Source organism: Amyelois transitella, chromosome 8 (assembly GCF_032362555.1).
Source record: "Amyelois transitella isolate CPQ chromosome 8, ilAmyTran1.1, whole genome shotgun sequence".
Classification (NCBI taxonomy): Eukaryota; Metazoa; Arthropoda; class Insecta; order Lepidoptera; family Pyralidae; genus Amyelois; species Amyelois transitella.
Window position 1 is genome coordinate 2,006,989 of NC_083511.1, and position 16,490 is coordinate 2,023,478.

General features: G+C 34.7%; 1 protein-coding gene across 1 annotated transcript; it reads right to left on the reverse strand.

The window, feature by feature from the left end:
• Nucleotides 1–252: 252 nt before the first annotated feature.
• LOC106137359 (uncharacterized) lies at nucleotides 253–12,645 on the reverse strand. The gene is made up of 7 exons (XM_013338170.2): nucleotides 12,359–12,645; nucleotides 4,750–4,961; nucleotides 3,953–4,057; nucleotides 3,200–3,379; nucleotides 1,906–2,189; nucleotides 1,436–1,581; nucleotides 253–453 (listed from the first exon to the last, which is right to left on the reverse strand). The coding sequence occupies exons 1-7, from the start codon at nucleotides 12,543–12,545 to the stop codon at nucleotides 260–262; spliced, it is 1,308 nt and encodes a 435-aa protein (XP_013193624.2). The 5' UTR covers nucleotides 12,546–12,645; the 3' UTR covers nucleotides 253–259.
• Nucleotides 12,646–16,490: the final 3,845 nt, after the last annotated feature.

Genomic DNA, 16,490 nt, shown 5'->3' on the forward strand with positions numbered 1-16,490 from the left:
CTCGCATGGTCACAGGTTGAGTCACCTCTTAAGAATCTTAATTTAAAAATAAATTGTTACAGTAAAACTCTGAAAAAAAAACTTTACAGTTTGTGTAAATTATTTGTAACAACCAACTCAGTTTCACAGATAAACTTTAGAGCTTCGAGTTCTATTTGCTTTCCAACAACATTTAGTTTAATGTCAGGTTCAAATTCTAAACTAAATTTAAGACAGAATTCGCTTTTCGTTTATTTATCACTATTGCCTTTATACATGTTTACCATTCAAAATAATCGATATGTGCGCAGGAGTTGACGTTACCACAGTGTCTCCTTTCTTTTAGAGTGGGACAGTCTCTGCCTCCGCGTTTTTTCTCCCTCACAATGGTTCTGGATCGAAACTGATCTCCAAAACCACAGGTTACTGAGCAAGGAGTCCAGTCACTCCATTCTGATACTAAGCAGTCATTGGCTGAGGACAGATTAAAGAAAAAAGTTAAGTTTGTTGTAGTACCTATTGGGTAAACGTGTAAGTGTAAAGTAAATGTTTTAACGACTTTTATCTTCAATTCTTTAACATAACCAAAAGTCTTTCAGCGAGGGAATATCTTGAAAAACCCTTTAGACACAGGTTTCTAAAAAAGTGTTTTTTTTTTTATTTATTTGGATAAGTAATCTCCTGTCTCTGTCTCCGGAAAAGGTTGCGGTGTCAGACGGGAGTCACTTCGTGTAAAAAACCTAGGTAGCTCAAATTTTAATAATAGAGTCTTCCACTTAAATTTCTGTTTATTAATTTCATAAACTCAAAGGGATTCAATCAATCTTTTAATAATTAATTTCCATTCAATATTCCAATTTTGTTGAGCAAACAGCCTGTGAAATTAGTACGCACGTTGGATTCTGTTTACGGCGTGGCGCAGACGTGACCTGAAATACCTGGAAAGGCGCTCATTTGCGGATGTATTGATTCAATCCCCGGTTCATTATGCAGTCAGACATCCGGATTTGAAACCTTAGTTGGCAAACTCTCAAATTTATTGAGACTTAGTATGGGTTGCACCGTAACATTGGTTTTAGATTTGCTATGATTAACGTTAAAATTAACTTCATTGGTAACAATAACGGTGACCAGGGTGTGAATAGCTTCAGTTATAGTGTTATGGTATAAGCCACCCTATGCTTTTACTTATGGTTGATATGTTTAAAATATTTCAATGGTGAAACATGACTTCCTTTTGACCAAAAGATTTTGCTACATTTTTACTTGTTTAGTTTAAAAAAAAAAATATAATGAAATTAGATTCAAAAGAAAGTATAATGTAGAGAGTTCAAAACGCTTGCATCCATTTTATTTTTTACGATTAATGTTGTAAAACTTTTTTAAAGGAATATTGAATGGAGATTTCAACACTGTAAAAGAAAAAATGAATGGTTCGAATCGATAGAATACTTACGTTGAATCTTGTTAACAGCATGATGCAGCCGTGATCTAAAATGCCTGGGCAGGTGTTTTCCCAACCCTAGCTTGCGACCTTTGGCTACAGCTAGTACAACGTCATCCATACTTTGTAGGTCACTATCAAATTCGCTCTCTGTTGTTCTAGAGAAAAAGTTTGAAGGACTTGATTTGAAGAAATGTTCTACACTCTAATGATAGTGTTTGTCTTAAAACGTAAAGGTTTAAGACAAACACTTCACTTACACTACTGCTACTACTACTATATAATAACTGCTATATAAATTAATTATAATTATTTTTCGAGGTTAAATGTAATGTCGTGCACGGAGCCACCTTATAGGCTTCTTTTGTGTCTGGAAAATTCCATAAAAACTTAGCCCTGGGAAATAGTATACGAGTACTACTAAATAATTAGAGGTCTGGACAGGTGGTTGAATTTTTAAATTGATCAGATTCTTCACTTACGTTGTTGTGGTAGTAGTGGTGTGTCTGGTCACAACAATCACGTTATTGTCTGGTATATTGGGTCTAGGTGTACCAAATGGTTCTTCTTCCAAGTCTTTCAGTTTATTAACATTCTCTTTTTCTACATTTTCATCGTAATCTCTATCTTCTTCCGCTTGTTCTATATTAGCTGCAGTTGTGGTCTTAACTCTAGGGAAGCCCTTGTATTTATTTTTCAATAGCAAAAGAGATAACAGTTTTCGTCTTGCTAGTTCATTTAGATCTTTAATAGAATACTCCTCTATCTAAAACAAAAAATATACCAATGGCTGAAATTAAAATTTTTCCGATGGACACGTAAGTTTTATGTTTAGAAATTAAATTATTTCTTATTATAGTAAAGCTATACAGAGTCAAAGACCGAAAGGCCAAGTTCAGCTGTATGGCTAAATGATGGAATGGAAATTCAAATCGTGATAGATTTCTAGCCCATCGTTTAAAAGAAGAATCCCAAGTACCTAAACATTTGTAAATTTTTTTTTTATATAAATGAATACCTTTGTCATTAACTGTACGTGTACATAAATTTCGATGATGATTAACAAAAAATATATAAATTTCAAAAAGTCTTTAAGGAAAACCTTCAAAAAATTCTAGTAACAATGTAATATTTAAAAAGACATTATTAGTTTGACACGAGATATTCGCTTTAATAATGCCAAATTTCCCGAATTATTACCAAACAATTCTAGCTTCGAACCTGAATTTAACACGTAATTTGATCCTAATTATGTTATCGGCATGCAATCGGTATATCAGATACATAAAGCAGGTTAGCCGTACACATATTCCATTCGACCAAGCAATTATGTGAATTTAATGAAGCTAATTAGAACTAAATCCTGTATTTGCGCACTATCTCTAGTATTCATTCTTGATAGCATTTTCATGATCGCATACTTAGTTTCGTAATTCGACTATTCGTTACCGCTTTTTTGTAATCAAGCATTTGATGTTTACCTAAATCCTTGTCTGTCTAAACGACGAACGAATGAATGATGAACGAATGAACTCAAATTCAAATTTAAAAATGCCGTATTTCATATAGGTACTCTTATTATGCAAAGCATGTATTTTTAGATTAAATTTATTATACTCTTTCATTAAACTCTCAGAAATTAAAGTGTATTCGTGATTTGCCACAGTTGACTTAATCTACCCCGTTAAAGATAAAAACAGGTGACAATAAGAAGTATTTTCTATACAAATTAATTTGCATTTGACAAAACATAAATAACATTGCCAACACAAGTACCTTAGAAAACTCGACAGTAGCAATTGTAGGAAGCTCCTTAAGGTCTGGGTAGTAGAAGCCAGATGCAGGGTGGTTCGGGTCTTTGGGACCTTGCTTTCGGACTGGCTCGGGGGGTGTCGTCGTCCACCGGGGAGCCGTGAAAGTGAGGCCGCTGGCTGCGCCTGCGTCTAGTGGGCGGAGCTAAGAAAAATATGAGAAATATTGTAAATATAAAAAAAAATTAATTAGTGATGCCTGTAAGCATACAGATTTTGTTGTGTGTTCTTATAATTGCAGGAAATGTTTAAGAATAAATAATAAATATAAATAAATAAATAAATATATGTATACGGGACAAATTACACAGATTAAATTAGCCTCGAAATAAGTTCGAGACTTGTGTTACGAGATACTAATTCAACGATACTATATTTTATTATAAATATTTATATAGATAAACATCCAAGACCCAGACCAATCAGAAAAAGTTCTTTTCTTATCATGCCCTGACCGGGATTCGAACTCGGGACCTCCGGTGTCACAGACAAGCGTACTACCGCTGCGCCACAGAGGCCGTCTATGTATAGGAAAATAAATAAAATAATAAATGAAATAATGAATTTACCATTTTTTGTAGGCTACTTGGTTAGACTGCTTATGTTAATTGTGAGTTAAATAAAAAAATATCTTACGCATAAGTTCTCTATATATTTAAAAATAAAATCTATATTTAAACGTTTAGATTTTATTTTAATGCAATCTGTTGGCGCTTACGTCTAATGTAATCTGGTCCAACCAACCGGAGTCGACGCACAAATCTATCCCGTCCACCCCTATGAACCAGTCGGGAGACGGGATCAGCCGGCTCATCAGAGATACCTGTGGGAGAATCGAAATAAATGTTTAAAAATATAATTTATTTTATACAAAGATATACTTACCTACAGAAATTCTTTGAAATGCTTTGTTAACACATGACAAAGATATAAAACCTCTAATTTTTTCATGTTTGACGTCAGCATCATTAGTTTTCTCGCCTTTTCATTATTTCAATATGAACTTTATCTATAAGAATAGTCAAAGTCTTAGGCCAAAGGCTTATAAACTTGGGATTTTTCTTTAAGCAACCAAAAATAGTGACAATTTGAATGTCAATTCTATCATTACAGCAGAACGTGGCCTATAAGTCTTTTTAAGACTGCTGGCTCTGTTTAACCCGTAAGGGATATAGTCGTGATTATATATACACACACACACACACATACACGCACATGGTCACGTCTATATCCTTTACGGGGTAGGCAGAGCCAACAGTCTTGAAAAGACTGAATGGCCACGTTCAGCTATTTGGCTTAATGATAGAATTGAGATTCAAATAGTGACAGGTTGCTAACCCATCGCCTATAAAAAAGAATCCCAAGTTTGTAAGCCTATTCCTTAGTCGCCTTTTACGACATCCATGGGAAAGAGATGGAGTGGTCCTATTCTTTTTGTATTGATGCCGTGTGGTTCCCGGCATCAATACAGAATGGCATGGCAATCGTGATTATATGTATGTAATTATAACTTACCAGACTATGGGTTCCATCGACAAATACCAAATTGGTCATTTCTCCAGTGCCGTTGCTCAAAGCTGGTGCTGAGAACTGGTCGTACACTCTCTGGTCTTCATCACCTTCGGTCACCAAGTCGTCTATTTTGCCGAATTGGGCGAAGTTTCGTACAGTTTCCTTGGCTACTTCATCCACGTGGTATAGTCTGTAAGAGCTGTTGTGGGATTGGCCTGAAAAATTTGATATTTATTTATTAATTTTAAATAAACATTCTTGCGAAAGGCACGGTAATAATAATGCATACGTAAATTGATATTTTTTAAATAAACATTCTTGCGAAAGGTACGGTAATAATAATGCATACGTAAATTGATATTTTTTAAATAAACATTCTTGCGAAAGGTACGGTAATAATGCATACGTAAATAAGGTTTTTTCTTTTAATTTTTGAAACAAATTTTGAGTCTAACTATGATTTTGTTTTTTTGTCTACCTAGCAATCGCCCGCGGCTCCTCCCACGCGAAATGTATGTATGTATGTACATAACTTTATCTTATGTCTCTATCTAAAAAATCTCTCTCTCTCTTAAATACCTATCTGTACTCCACACTATATGTATACAAAATTAAGTTTAAAAAATTTATAAAGGTAAAATAAGTTTGGTAAAATAAATAAATAGAAAAATATTAAATATAATTAATTACGATCCAAATAGTGACAGGTTGCTAGCCCGTCGCCTACAAGAGAATATTATTACTATCTACCTACCTATTTCATAACTTTGTACTATTTAAAACTTTGTTCTTTGTAAATTTCTATGCAATTAAGATATTACAAACAAACAAACAGAGAATTTTAATAAAAATATTTATTTATGTATTTATTAAGCGGACGAAGAATTTTCAGTTGAGATTTTACAATCGCGAATAGACTACGATGTGACGGAGAAAGTTCAACATACATACATACATAAAATTACGCCTCTTTCCCGGAGGGGTAGGCAGAGACTACCTCTTTCCACTTGCCACGATCTCTGCATACTTCCTTCGCTTCATCCACATTCATAACTCTCTTCGAGCAAGCTCGGGTTCGGTTAAAGTTTCGGGTACCCTTGAGAAATTTCAACAATGGCGTAAAATCAATGTAACTATGAAACAGTAGACGTTATCTACAAACAGGTTATTGCAGAAACAATTCTCCCCCATAATTAGAATAAACGTATAAAAGAGAAACGCTTTATTTGCATATCTCACTGGGTTATTCTGAGCCAAATGGCCTATAAAATGAGTCGATAAAGGCTAAAGGTAGGTGGGGCTATTCCGGAATAACCTTTTCGTCTGTTTTCTAGGGATAGTATTTTGGTACGTTATTATTAAAGACTTTTGTTATATTTGTGTTATAAAATTCATATTACCATTATAAATGCGGAGGTCAGTTTAATTGCTTGTTACGAGTACCTCTTAATAATTTATCAAACTATTGAACCAATGTGTGGGGTATTGACCAGGACTTTTTATTGATACTTACCTAGGTGATGAAATGCAATCACAATTTTATTAACGTAATTTTTTAAGATTCAACAATGGAAATTATTCAACAGACGATGGATAACATAAGAAAAAAATAAATATATATGTTTATTACGTGTATGCTATGTACAAAGTATGTACATTCAGCTATTTTGAAATTTCAATACTCGTATTACATTTTTTTAAAGTTTATTAAAAAGAGTGACTCTAATTACGATGTTCGAAAAGTAGAAATGTTTAAATTTGTTTTATAATTAACTACTTTATTATATTTGTTTGCATAGAAATTGTGATGAGAATAGTCCTCCCGCCAGACGATAGAGAAACGCTCGAATGAACTGTGTACCTTTAAAAGCGTTTGCGCTTTATTGGGCTTTAAGATATTATTAAAACATAAAAATAAAACTGCGTAAGAAAAAGGCTTTGTTCAGGATTTATTAAACAAATTAGTTTCAATGTTTCAATTTACTGCTTTATTAGTTAAATCTGTGTAGTAAGACTCCAAAAATGTGTTTATCTTTTTTGAGTAGGTTTGAAAATGCAGACTGAAATAATATTTTTACCCTTTTATTAATGCTCCAATACGAGTCAGGCATAACATACAACAAAAATAAATATAAAGAAAAAAAATGTGCCGTGAGGTTCCCGGCACAAAAAGTGAAAACAAAAATAGGATCACTCCATCTCTTTCCCATTGATGTCGTAAAAGGCGACTAAGGGATAAGCTTATAAACTTGGGACTCTCTTTTAGGCGATGGGCTAGCAACCTGTCACTGTATGTATCAAGAACACAGGGATTTTATACATTTATAAATAGTATCGCTACATTTTACCTTTCAGCATGCAATACTGAAATACAAAATAAATAAAAGATTAGATTTAAATTTGAAGTGATAGATAATAAGTCGAATACGTGCACATTTCAATTCAGTTATAAGTACAATTCATTATAATAATTTTATTCTTAGCCATACATAGGTACTTACGAAATCGCAGGCATAATATAACCTAGCCAATCTTTAACAGACAAACTAGACAAACATAAAGCCACGTAGCATATAGTATATATGTTATATGTATATTGCTGTAATGGCACATCGCCTCCGCCGAGCGCTAACTAATTTACGCCTAGACCCAGGTTGAAAATCTAATAACCAGCGGCTTGATAACCAGACTGTAATTCATTTCTGATGCCCCTCGGGGTTAACGCGTTTATTACATTATTTTCGGTGAGGTGGATAAAAATTATTGTGGATTTAACTTACATACATACATACATACGTCTATATCCCTTGCGGAGTAGACAGAGCGAACAGTTCTGAAAAGACTGAATGGCCACGTTCAGCTATTTGGCTTAATGATAGAATTGAGATTCAAATAGTGACAGGTTGCTAGCCCATCGCCTAAAAAAGAATCCCAAATTTGTAAACCTATCTATCCCTTAGTCGCCTTTTACGACATCCATGGAAAAGAGATGGAGTGGTCCTATTCTTTTTTGTACTGGTGCCGGGGACCACACGGCACTTGTGGAGTTAACGTTAGTTGAGATAGAGGGTCGGTGGTCAAATCGGTAAATCAAATCGTTAAAATGCGTGATGCGCAGAAAGACATAGGTTCAAATCTCACCTCGGCCTTGTACCAATGACTATTTTCAAAGTTATGTACATTAGTTTGAATACTAACCGATGCTTTTTCGATAGGGGAAAACATCGTGAGGAAACCCGACCCATATTAGATCAAGGTTACACCTTATGATGTTTTCCCTAACAGTTAGCCTCGTGTAAATAGCGAAAACCAATATCTGCCAAACGTGATATCGTATTGGAATTTGAATTACCACAAAACCACAATCTCATAGAAAACACAAAATAGGTTTTTTGAACCACAAAAGAAACACTTTCACTATGATAACCGAGCAATCCAATTACGTATCACATAGATATGGAGAGGGTAGAAATGTTTGGTATTTTTTGTTTGATACAACTGGTTCAAATAGAATGAAATACCTTTGATACCATTTCACAAAAATATAATAAAAATTTGCTTTTTCCCGCGAGTTCACTCACGTACCTACGTTGTCTTTTTTCGCAAATCTCACGAGAATAGTATTTTTTTTAAGATCAAAGGTCACATTGAACTTTATATTACTGTACTACATACATTTATGTATACTTATAGTCACATTTATATCCCTTAAGGGGTATACAGAGGCAACACTCTTGCAAAGACAGAAAGGCCACGTTTATGATGAAATTGAGATTCAAATAGTGACAGGTTGCTAGCCCATCGCCTACGAGAGGAATCCCAAGTTTATAAGTCTATCCCTTTATCGCCTTAACGACATCTATGCGAAATATATTTGTAGTAGTTATATTCTAAAGTATTCTATTCTATTACTGTACCTTCTACTTATATAAAGTTACCTGGCTATGTGCATGTTTACGACTGCAATTTCATTGATGATTGTAGCTTACCGAGGCGGACAAAAAACATAAATTATTAGTACATACATACATATGGTCACGTCTATATCGGGGTAGATAGAGCCAACAGTCTTGAAAAGACTGAATGGCCACGTTCAGCTATTTGGCTTAATGATAGAATTGAGATTCAAATAGTGACGTTGCTAGCCCATCGCCTAAAAGAAGATTTAAAAGTTTATAAGCATTTGAATTAAAACGTGAAAAATTTACAATTATCACCGGAGACGTATTGTTTAGATTAATTTTAGGTTTTTTTTTTAATTTTTTAGGTAGAAAGTTTCCATTCGGTGAGAGAATTGATGAACGCATCTAATTTAGATTCATAATTAGAGCCGCAATCGCAGCGTCGCCTTTTGGTAGAACGGAAAGTGACCGAGTCTTCGACAGGGCTTTCGAGGTGTTGACTGACGTCTGGGGCAGATCCGTAGACTAGACTTTGCTTTTTAACAGGCGAACGATGCATAGCTTCGTGGAGGTGTGAATGTGTGTACGATGACCAGTAGGCGATACTAGGCTAGCATAAACCGCCCGCAGAAACGAAGCAAATAAATATAAGGTGTCTCGTAAACTGGTGAGGTATCGACGTTTTTGAACAAAAGAACTTGCCGTCCACAATAAGTTGAGCTGTTGATGCGTAGCAAGGAGATGAAATAATAAAAAGATGCTATCTCACCGCACCAGGGTGGTTTGCGTAGTTGTCGTCTCACTCCGTAAGATGTTTACACTGCACTCATTAGTAGCTCGGTTCACCTCCTTGTGGCTTATGCACTCCTATTTTGTGTATCAATTAAATTTAGTTTAAACAAGAAAAATATGTATTTAAATAAATTGAAACGTAAACTGTGGCACGTCTACTCGTAGCAGAGGTCCGGGAGGAAGTGACGGGACATAACCTGGATTGGATAATGTGTAACCATTATCCAATCTAGGTTATTTCATTCAGTCAGAGCATCGCGCATCGAAATTTATTGATATACATATTACCGCAAAAGGTTTCGAATCTCGTACCTCTAGCTAATGTGTCACATACACAAACCACTCAGCCATCGGTGCTGTTAAATGTGTTAATTTAAAACTGAACCAGAAAAAATAAAAAGAAAAAAAAAAACATAAAATTTAAATAACGAACACAAAAAAACCCCAACAATTCATTCCGAAATCGATGCGAAGATCCTAATATAACACTTAGGGTGCCAATTTCGTAAAATGTTTGCCAACCCTGCCAACCTTCCTTTTGATTGAAAACAGACAAAAGGATTTTTTGCGCGGGAAAAAGGACAAATGCCTTTCAAATACCGACGCCCTAAGATTTATATCCTCTGAGATAATTCAATATCGTCCACTCTTATTATAATGGAGACAACTCCGCTCCGCTTTCTGGTCACGACTACTATCTAGTTATATTGAATTTGGTATGCCCTTGTCTTAATATGCTTTGGTGAGGAAATTTTATTGGGAAAGCTTTTTGCACGACTTGTCAGAAAAATTGTATTTTTGTGATATCTACAGATATTTCGTACCGTAAGTTTGCTTAAATGCAAGACGTACTTAAAACTAATGAAAGATTCATAATACATAAATTCAAAGATACATAATACCTATCTTAATGTTGTATTGTAGGTTTTGGTCGCAGCTCCGTCCACTTAAAAGAATGTCCCGCTTGTTCTGCGTCGCCGTGGAAATTTTGGGATATCCTCCATTAATGTTCTTCTCCATTATTGTCGTAAAAAGCGACTAAGGAATAGGCTTATAAACTTGAGATTCTTCTTTGAGGCGATGGATTCCGTCATTAAGCTACACAGCTGGGTTTTGTCTTTTATAGATATTTGGACTATGCGAGATTGTTGGCTCTGTCTACCCCGCAAGGGACAATGATATGATTATATTATGTATGTATTGTTCTTCTACACACTTCCCTAAGAACTCTACCTTATCTTTACGCGATCCATACACATTTGGTTACACCGTGTATTATTTTAATTCTCTTCTCCTGAGTCCGCTTCTACGAAATTACTTGCTGGCTAAGCTGTGCATTGGTATGTCAGTCAAACAATCAGTCAGTGCCCTTTTATACATATTAAGATTTAGATTAATGCGCGTTATACTAATGATATGTTTTTATCGAAAAAGCAAAGAAGTGTCTTTACGCAATGCGTTTGTTAAAAAAAAATGGAATAACATCTTGAACAAAAGCCAGTTAGGACAAATAATATAAATGTGCGTTATCTGTTACGAGAAAAGCCGCGAAACGTCACTAACTACGAGAGATAAGAGCAAACTCTTTATGCTTGTACTCCACAAACAGAGCGATGTGCTATAGAATATTTTTAACTTCTTAGATATAACTGGAAATTGCTTTCAATAACATTGTTACACTTCCATCTGCTGTAATATACAAACATTTTGGTCTTTTGCCGTGTGGTTTCCGACACTTTGGAATAGAACCACTCGCTCTCCCATGGATGTCGTAAAAGGCGACTAAGGAATAACATAGGCTAATGAACTTGGGATTCCTCTACGGCTGTGGGCTAGCAATATGACACTATTTGAATCTCGATTCCAAAATGCACCCGAACGTCGCCTTTCAATGTTTTCAAGACTGTATTGGCTCTGTCTACCCCGCAAGGGATATAATTGTGAGTATATGTATGTATGTATCTCGCTCTTGCCTAGAAAACCCATGGATAGTGTAATGATAGAATTCAGAGTTAGACTTGGCATAAATTCATACACAGAATTTATAGTGAAAGATCACTATAAAAGAAGAATCCCAATTTTCCTTGAATGTTGGATCTTGGACTGTCTACACTATGTTTTTTCATTCCCTCGATCAACCCTCTGATACACGAAACTTGATAAGGCATATGTCTTAGGTATTCTCTATTTGTATCTCTTTGGTTATCAAAATTGAATATCAGAAAGAAAGAGATGATAAAACGTGTCTTGTACACGACTTCGAACGACCTCGGTCGCACCGACTCGGACCGACTGGATTAAACGTGTTTATGTTAAAAATCAAATCGGAATGAAAACATGTATAATATAATTTTAGTCCCAGTGGAACTTCAGCCTTAAGAGGAAATTCTTTATTCTCAACTTTTCTTTTGTTTTTCTCGACCATTGTCTCGAGATATATCTCACGATAATTACGCAAATAAAAGTTCTTAACTCGCCATTTTGTGCCAAATGGAAATGTTGTGTTCGCTATTTTTGCGGTCGTGTGGTCTAGAAATATACAATTTGCTTTTAAATATATGTTCAGTTGTCCAGCTTGATTCATGTTGAAATTAGGTCAGACAATTTGGTTTAATATGTTAGTTTTGATCACACTATACGTCATGTATTTTAATAGTGCATTAATATCTCTTTCTTCAGTCATATAGGGGAAGTGGCTGGCTGGCTGACTGTTTATACTTGTAATATTGCTCCTAGTTCTTTCCCGTGGAATCGGGTTCCAACTATTTCCACGATCAAGTTATCAACTATGAAAATGAAAGCGGAAAACGTTTGTATAAAAGCTTTGCAGACAATGAATAAACGCCATAATTATGCCTGTAATAATCTTAATCTAAAAAGAATCTGAAATTGTTTTTATTTTTTAAATTTTTACTAACCGAATACGGGCGACCACTGCGCCTTGGGCCGGTTTGTAGGGTAATCCTTCGGGAACCTTTTTTCACTCCATAACATGCTCAATTTCACAGAATAAACAGCCACGTCACTCACGTCACAACCTATGGAAAAACTAAGCCATGATATCGATAAAAACAAAATGGCGGCCATTCGTAGCCAAGTATTCATAGTGACCGGACGCGTCTTAACTTTTAATTTGAAAATCGAACGTTTAGTCTTAAATTTTGAATGTTTATCTTGAGTTTAAGATGTGCCGCGTGCGTGCACCGACTTCGCGGATGTGTAGAAGACTTTTCTATTTTGGATTCACGCTCCTCTTCGACAGAAATAAACTTTGGTGACGGTCCGTATGCGTGCCGATGACTTCTGCATCATTTTATTATATCTCGTGTTTATACATACATAAAATCACGTCTTTTTCCCTCGCGGCGTAGATAGAGCCAACAATCTTGAAAAAACTGATAGGCCCAAAATTAAGTAAAGTTTACGCGAACATCCCTGAAAATATTATAAAGTAGAGTACGCTTCCGTGTTTTCTTCAATATAACTAGACTATGCTTTTCATGGTAATTTGTACTTTTTAAATTAGTTAAGTAGTTCTGTAGATTACAAATCTGAGTATAAATTGTTATAAAAATTAAAAAAAGACTGTTAGCGACATAAAAGAAATTGTCGGAAAAACTTATAAATAACATAGACATTCAATATGTGGGATATATGTATGTATATATTGCGGTGTAGTTCCCGGCACCAATAAAAAAAAGAATAGGACCACTACATTTTTTTTCATAGACGACTAAGGTATATCGTCATAAAAACATCATAAAAAACTGTCGCTATTTCAATCAGTCTTTTCAAGACTGTTGGCTCCGTCTACCCTGTAATGGATATAGACGGGACTTTATGTGTGTGTGTGTATAATATTCCGAATACTAAGAAAATTGAACAACTTATTATTTTAAGTACAATTACAAAGTAACAACTGTATTAAGTAGGTATTTCATTAACTTTTATTAGCATTCTTTAATCCGCAAATCAGCAGTATCCAGTTAAACTAACGGGTAAAGTTTCCACTGCATAGTATCAAAGTTTTTATTATCATAAGAGTCGTGATAAAATTGTGACTGGAGCAATCTTAGAATTTTTCTATCTAAAAAACGACCATATGCTTGTACAATCTCGAAAATTGGGTTCCGTTTTTTTTAAAAGGCTAGAAGTAAGATACGTTGAAAAGGTTAAATAAGTGACCTGACCTGGAATAGGCCATCTCTGCTCAGAAACTTTGTTCGTCCACAGTGAATTAACTGTATTCACATAACATTTATATCAAATCCTGAAAATCCAGGTTCAGGTGTGAAAGCGTAACATACATAAATATGAAAATGAACTAGAACAATTAATATATGAAAGAACAGATCCCCAACTCCGCCCGCGTAAAAGAAGGAATATTTTTCGTTTCCCGTTTTCGTAGAAATTTTGGGGAATGCTCTTTTAGTGTCTAACTAAGGTACCAAAACCCAATTTCAACCAAGTAATATGTTAGTGCCGAGTGGTTCCCGGCACCAATACCAATAAAAAGAATAGGACCACTCCATCTCTTTCCCATGGATGCCGTAAAAGGCGACTAAGGGATATGCTTATAAAATTGCGATCCTTTTTTTAGGCGATGGGCTAGCAACCTGTCACTATTTGGATCTCAATTCCATCATTAAGCCGAGCAGCTGAACGTGGCCATTCAGTCTTTTTGGGACTATTGGCTCTGTCTACCCCATAAGGGATATAGACGTGACTATATGCATGTATGTTTGTCATATGTTAGTATGTAAAATGTAACTCAGACCATAAGTCACATACACTAAAACAAGAAATTTCAAAATTGCACTGACGATTGATAAATGTTTTTTCACCAAAATCAATACCAAATAACAGCTATTTCCTCCACGCTATCCATTCGCTAATAAACACATTTAAACAAATGGCGGTAGTTTAACAGAGCAAGAAGAATTTTCGAGAAAAACACGTGTATTTCTTGTGATAAACATCTTAGCGTTTTGCAAATGTTTCTATGGCCGTAACACGCTGATTGATGGTGTTGTGTGTTTGTTTGTGACAGCGCCGCGATACGGCCTCTTGATCTGTTACTTTGTTTTTGTAAGCTTAGAAGATTACGTGTAGTACTCGAGGCAGGAAAAGTTGATGAAAAGTAATAATAGGTATGTTAGCTTTTGTGTACAGCTCGACCTATGTTTTATTAAAATAAGTTTTTCTCGTTCCAAAAGTAAAAATTAGCCTTAACTGAAACATTCATTAGAATAGAATAGAATAGAATAGATTTATTTTCAAAATTGGATACAAGGTATCACTTATTGACGTCACATAACTTAAATCTAATTATAACTACTACCGCTTCCAAAGCGCATGTGTAGAAGAAGCGGCGGAACAAACTACACTGCAGCATTTTCATAGGACGTCAATTTACAAATATAGATCTCTTAAATCTAAATCGTGGACGAATGCACATTGTCTACATTAAAAAACATGTATGAATGTAGAACTGATTATGTCAATACGAATATTTCGTCAAATAAAATAAATATAAAATAAAATATGTACATACTGTACAAATTATGTCCAGATCATGTCAAAAATACACAAGCATTTAAGAGGCCATTATGTCCAGCTCGGGCCACACATGTTTATCATTAATATAATCATCCGTGCTGTAATAGGCTTTCCTACAAAGCTCAACTTTAATATACTGTTTGAATTTTCTATCATTCATTTCAAGAACCCTTTTTGGTAATTTATTATAAAATCTTATACAATTAATAAGAAATGATTTCCCTACCTTAGCCAGCCGATGTGCTGGGATCGACAACTTGTAATTGTTCCGCAGTGATCTACTAGTACATTCACCTACTTTTTTGAAAGAGTCTAAGTTTTTCCTAACATGCATGATGTTATCGAATATGTATTGGGAGGGCAAAGTTAAAATATTTAGGTTTTTGAAAAAATCTCTAAGGGAATCTCTTTGTTTAAGACCGTAGATATATCGAATTGCCCTTTTTTGTAAAATGAAAATAGTTTGTATGTCTGCTGCTGATCCCCAAAGCAGTAGACCATATGACATTAAACTATGAAAATAACTAAAATATACTAGCTTAGCAGTTGCCACATCCGTCAAATGCCTAATACGACGAATAGCGTATGCTGCAGAACTAAGCCTTTTAGAAAGTTTTAAAATGTGAGCATGCCATTTCAAATTTGAATCTAATGTTATTCCTAAGAAAGTAGTACTATCAACAAAATCTAATCTTTTACTACTTATACTAATATCCACATTTGCCTGCCGCACATTGGGAAGTGTAAACTTAATGCATTGGGTCTTATTTGCATTTAACAGTAAGTTGTTGATTGTAAACCAGTTAGAGATGGCGGCTAAAGTGCTATTCACATCATCACAGATTTCGCTACGGCGGTTCATTTTAAAAATTAGTGACGTATCATCTGCAAACAACACGATGCCAGTCTGTTTCTCAATCATGCAAGGCAGGTCGTTGATATATATCAGAAAGAGAAAAGGTCCCAAAATGGAACCTTGCGGTACCCCAATTTTTACCGTCGCTCCTTTCGATTTTGTATTATTTAAATCTACCGTCTGTAATCTATCACTAACATTCGTATTGATATAATTAGTTCTACATTCATTTATGTTTTTTAATGTAGACAATGTGCATTCGTCCGTCATTTAGATTTAAGAGAACTATATGTTAATTGACTTCCGATAAAAAGGCTGCAGTGTAGTTTGATGTGTTGTTGTTGTGGTAGTAGATATAATTCGATTTAAGATTAAGATATAATTAGTTTATTTAATTTAATACCTTGTATACAATTTTGAAAATAACTCTATCTTTATGTTATCTCTTCTATTATATATGTTACCTCGGAAAATTATCTTACAAATGTATACAACTTCATCATTATCAAATCAGCAGACAGATCCAATAGTTTTGAAAATACTGAAAAGTCACGTTCAGGTGGGTTATTATCTTATCTCTACGAAAAAATCGCTTAAAGTGGAAGAAAATAGATTATACTCGTAATAAATATCTG

What these genes read in the sequence shown, in the direction of transcription:
- LOC106137359 (XM_013338170.2), bottom strand. Translation starts at nt 12,545, where the DNA reads ATGAATACTTGGCTACGAATGGCCGCCATTTTGTTTTTATCGATATCA. An exon ending in TCGATGGAACCCATAGTCTG is followed by an intron (nt 4,058 to 4,749) that starts GTAAGTTATAAT and finishes ATTCTCCCACAG; the next exon opens with GTATCTCTGATGAGCCGGCT. An exon ending in TGCTGTTAACAAGATTCAAC is followed by an intron (nt 454 to 1,435) that starts GTAAGTATTCTA and finishes ATCTGTCCTCAG; the next exon opens with CCAATGACTGCTTAGTATCA.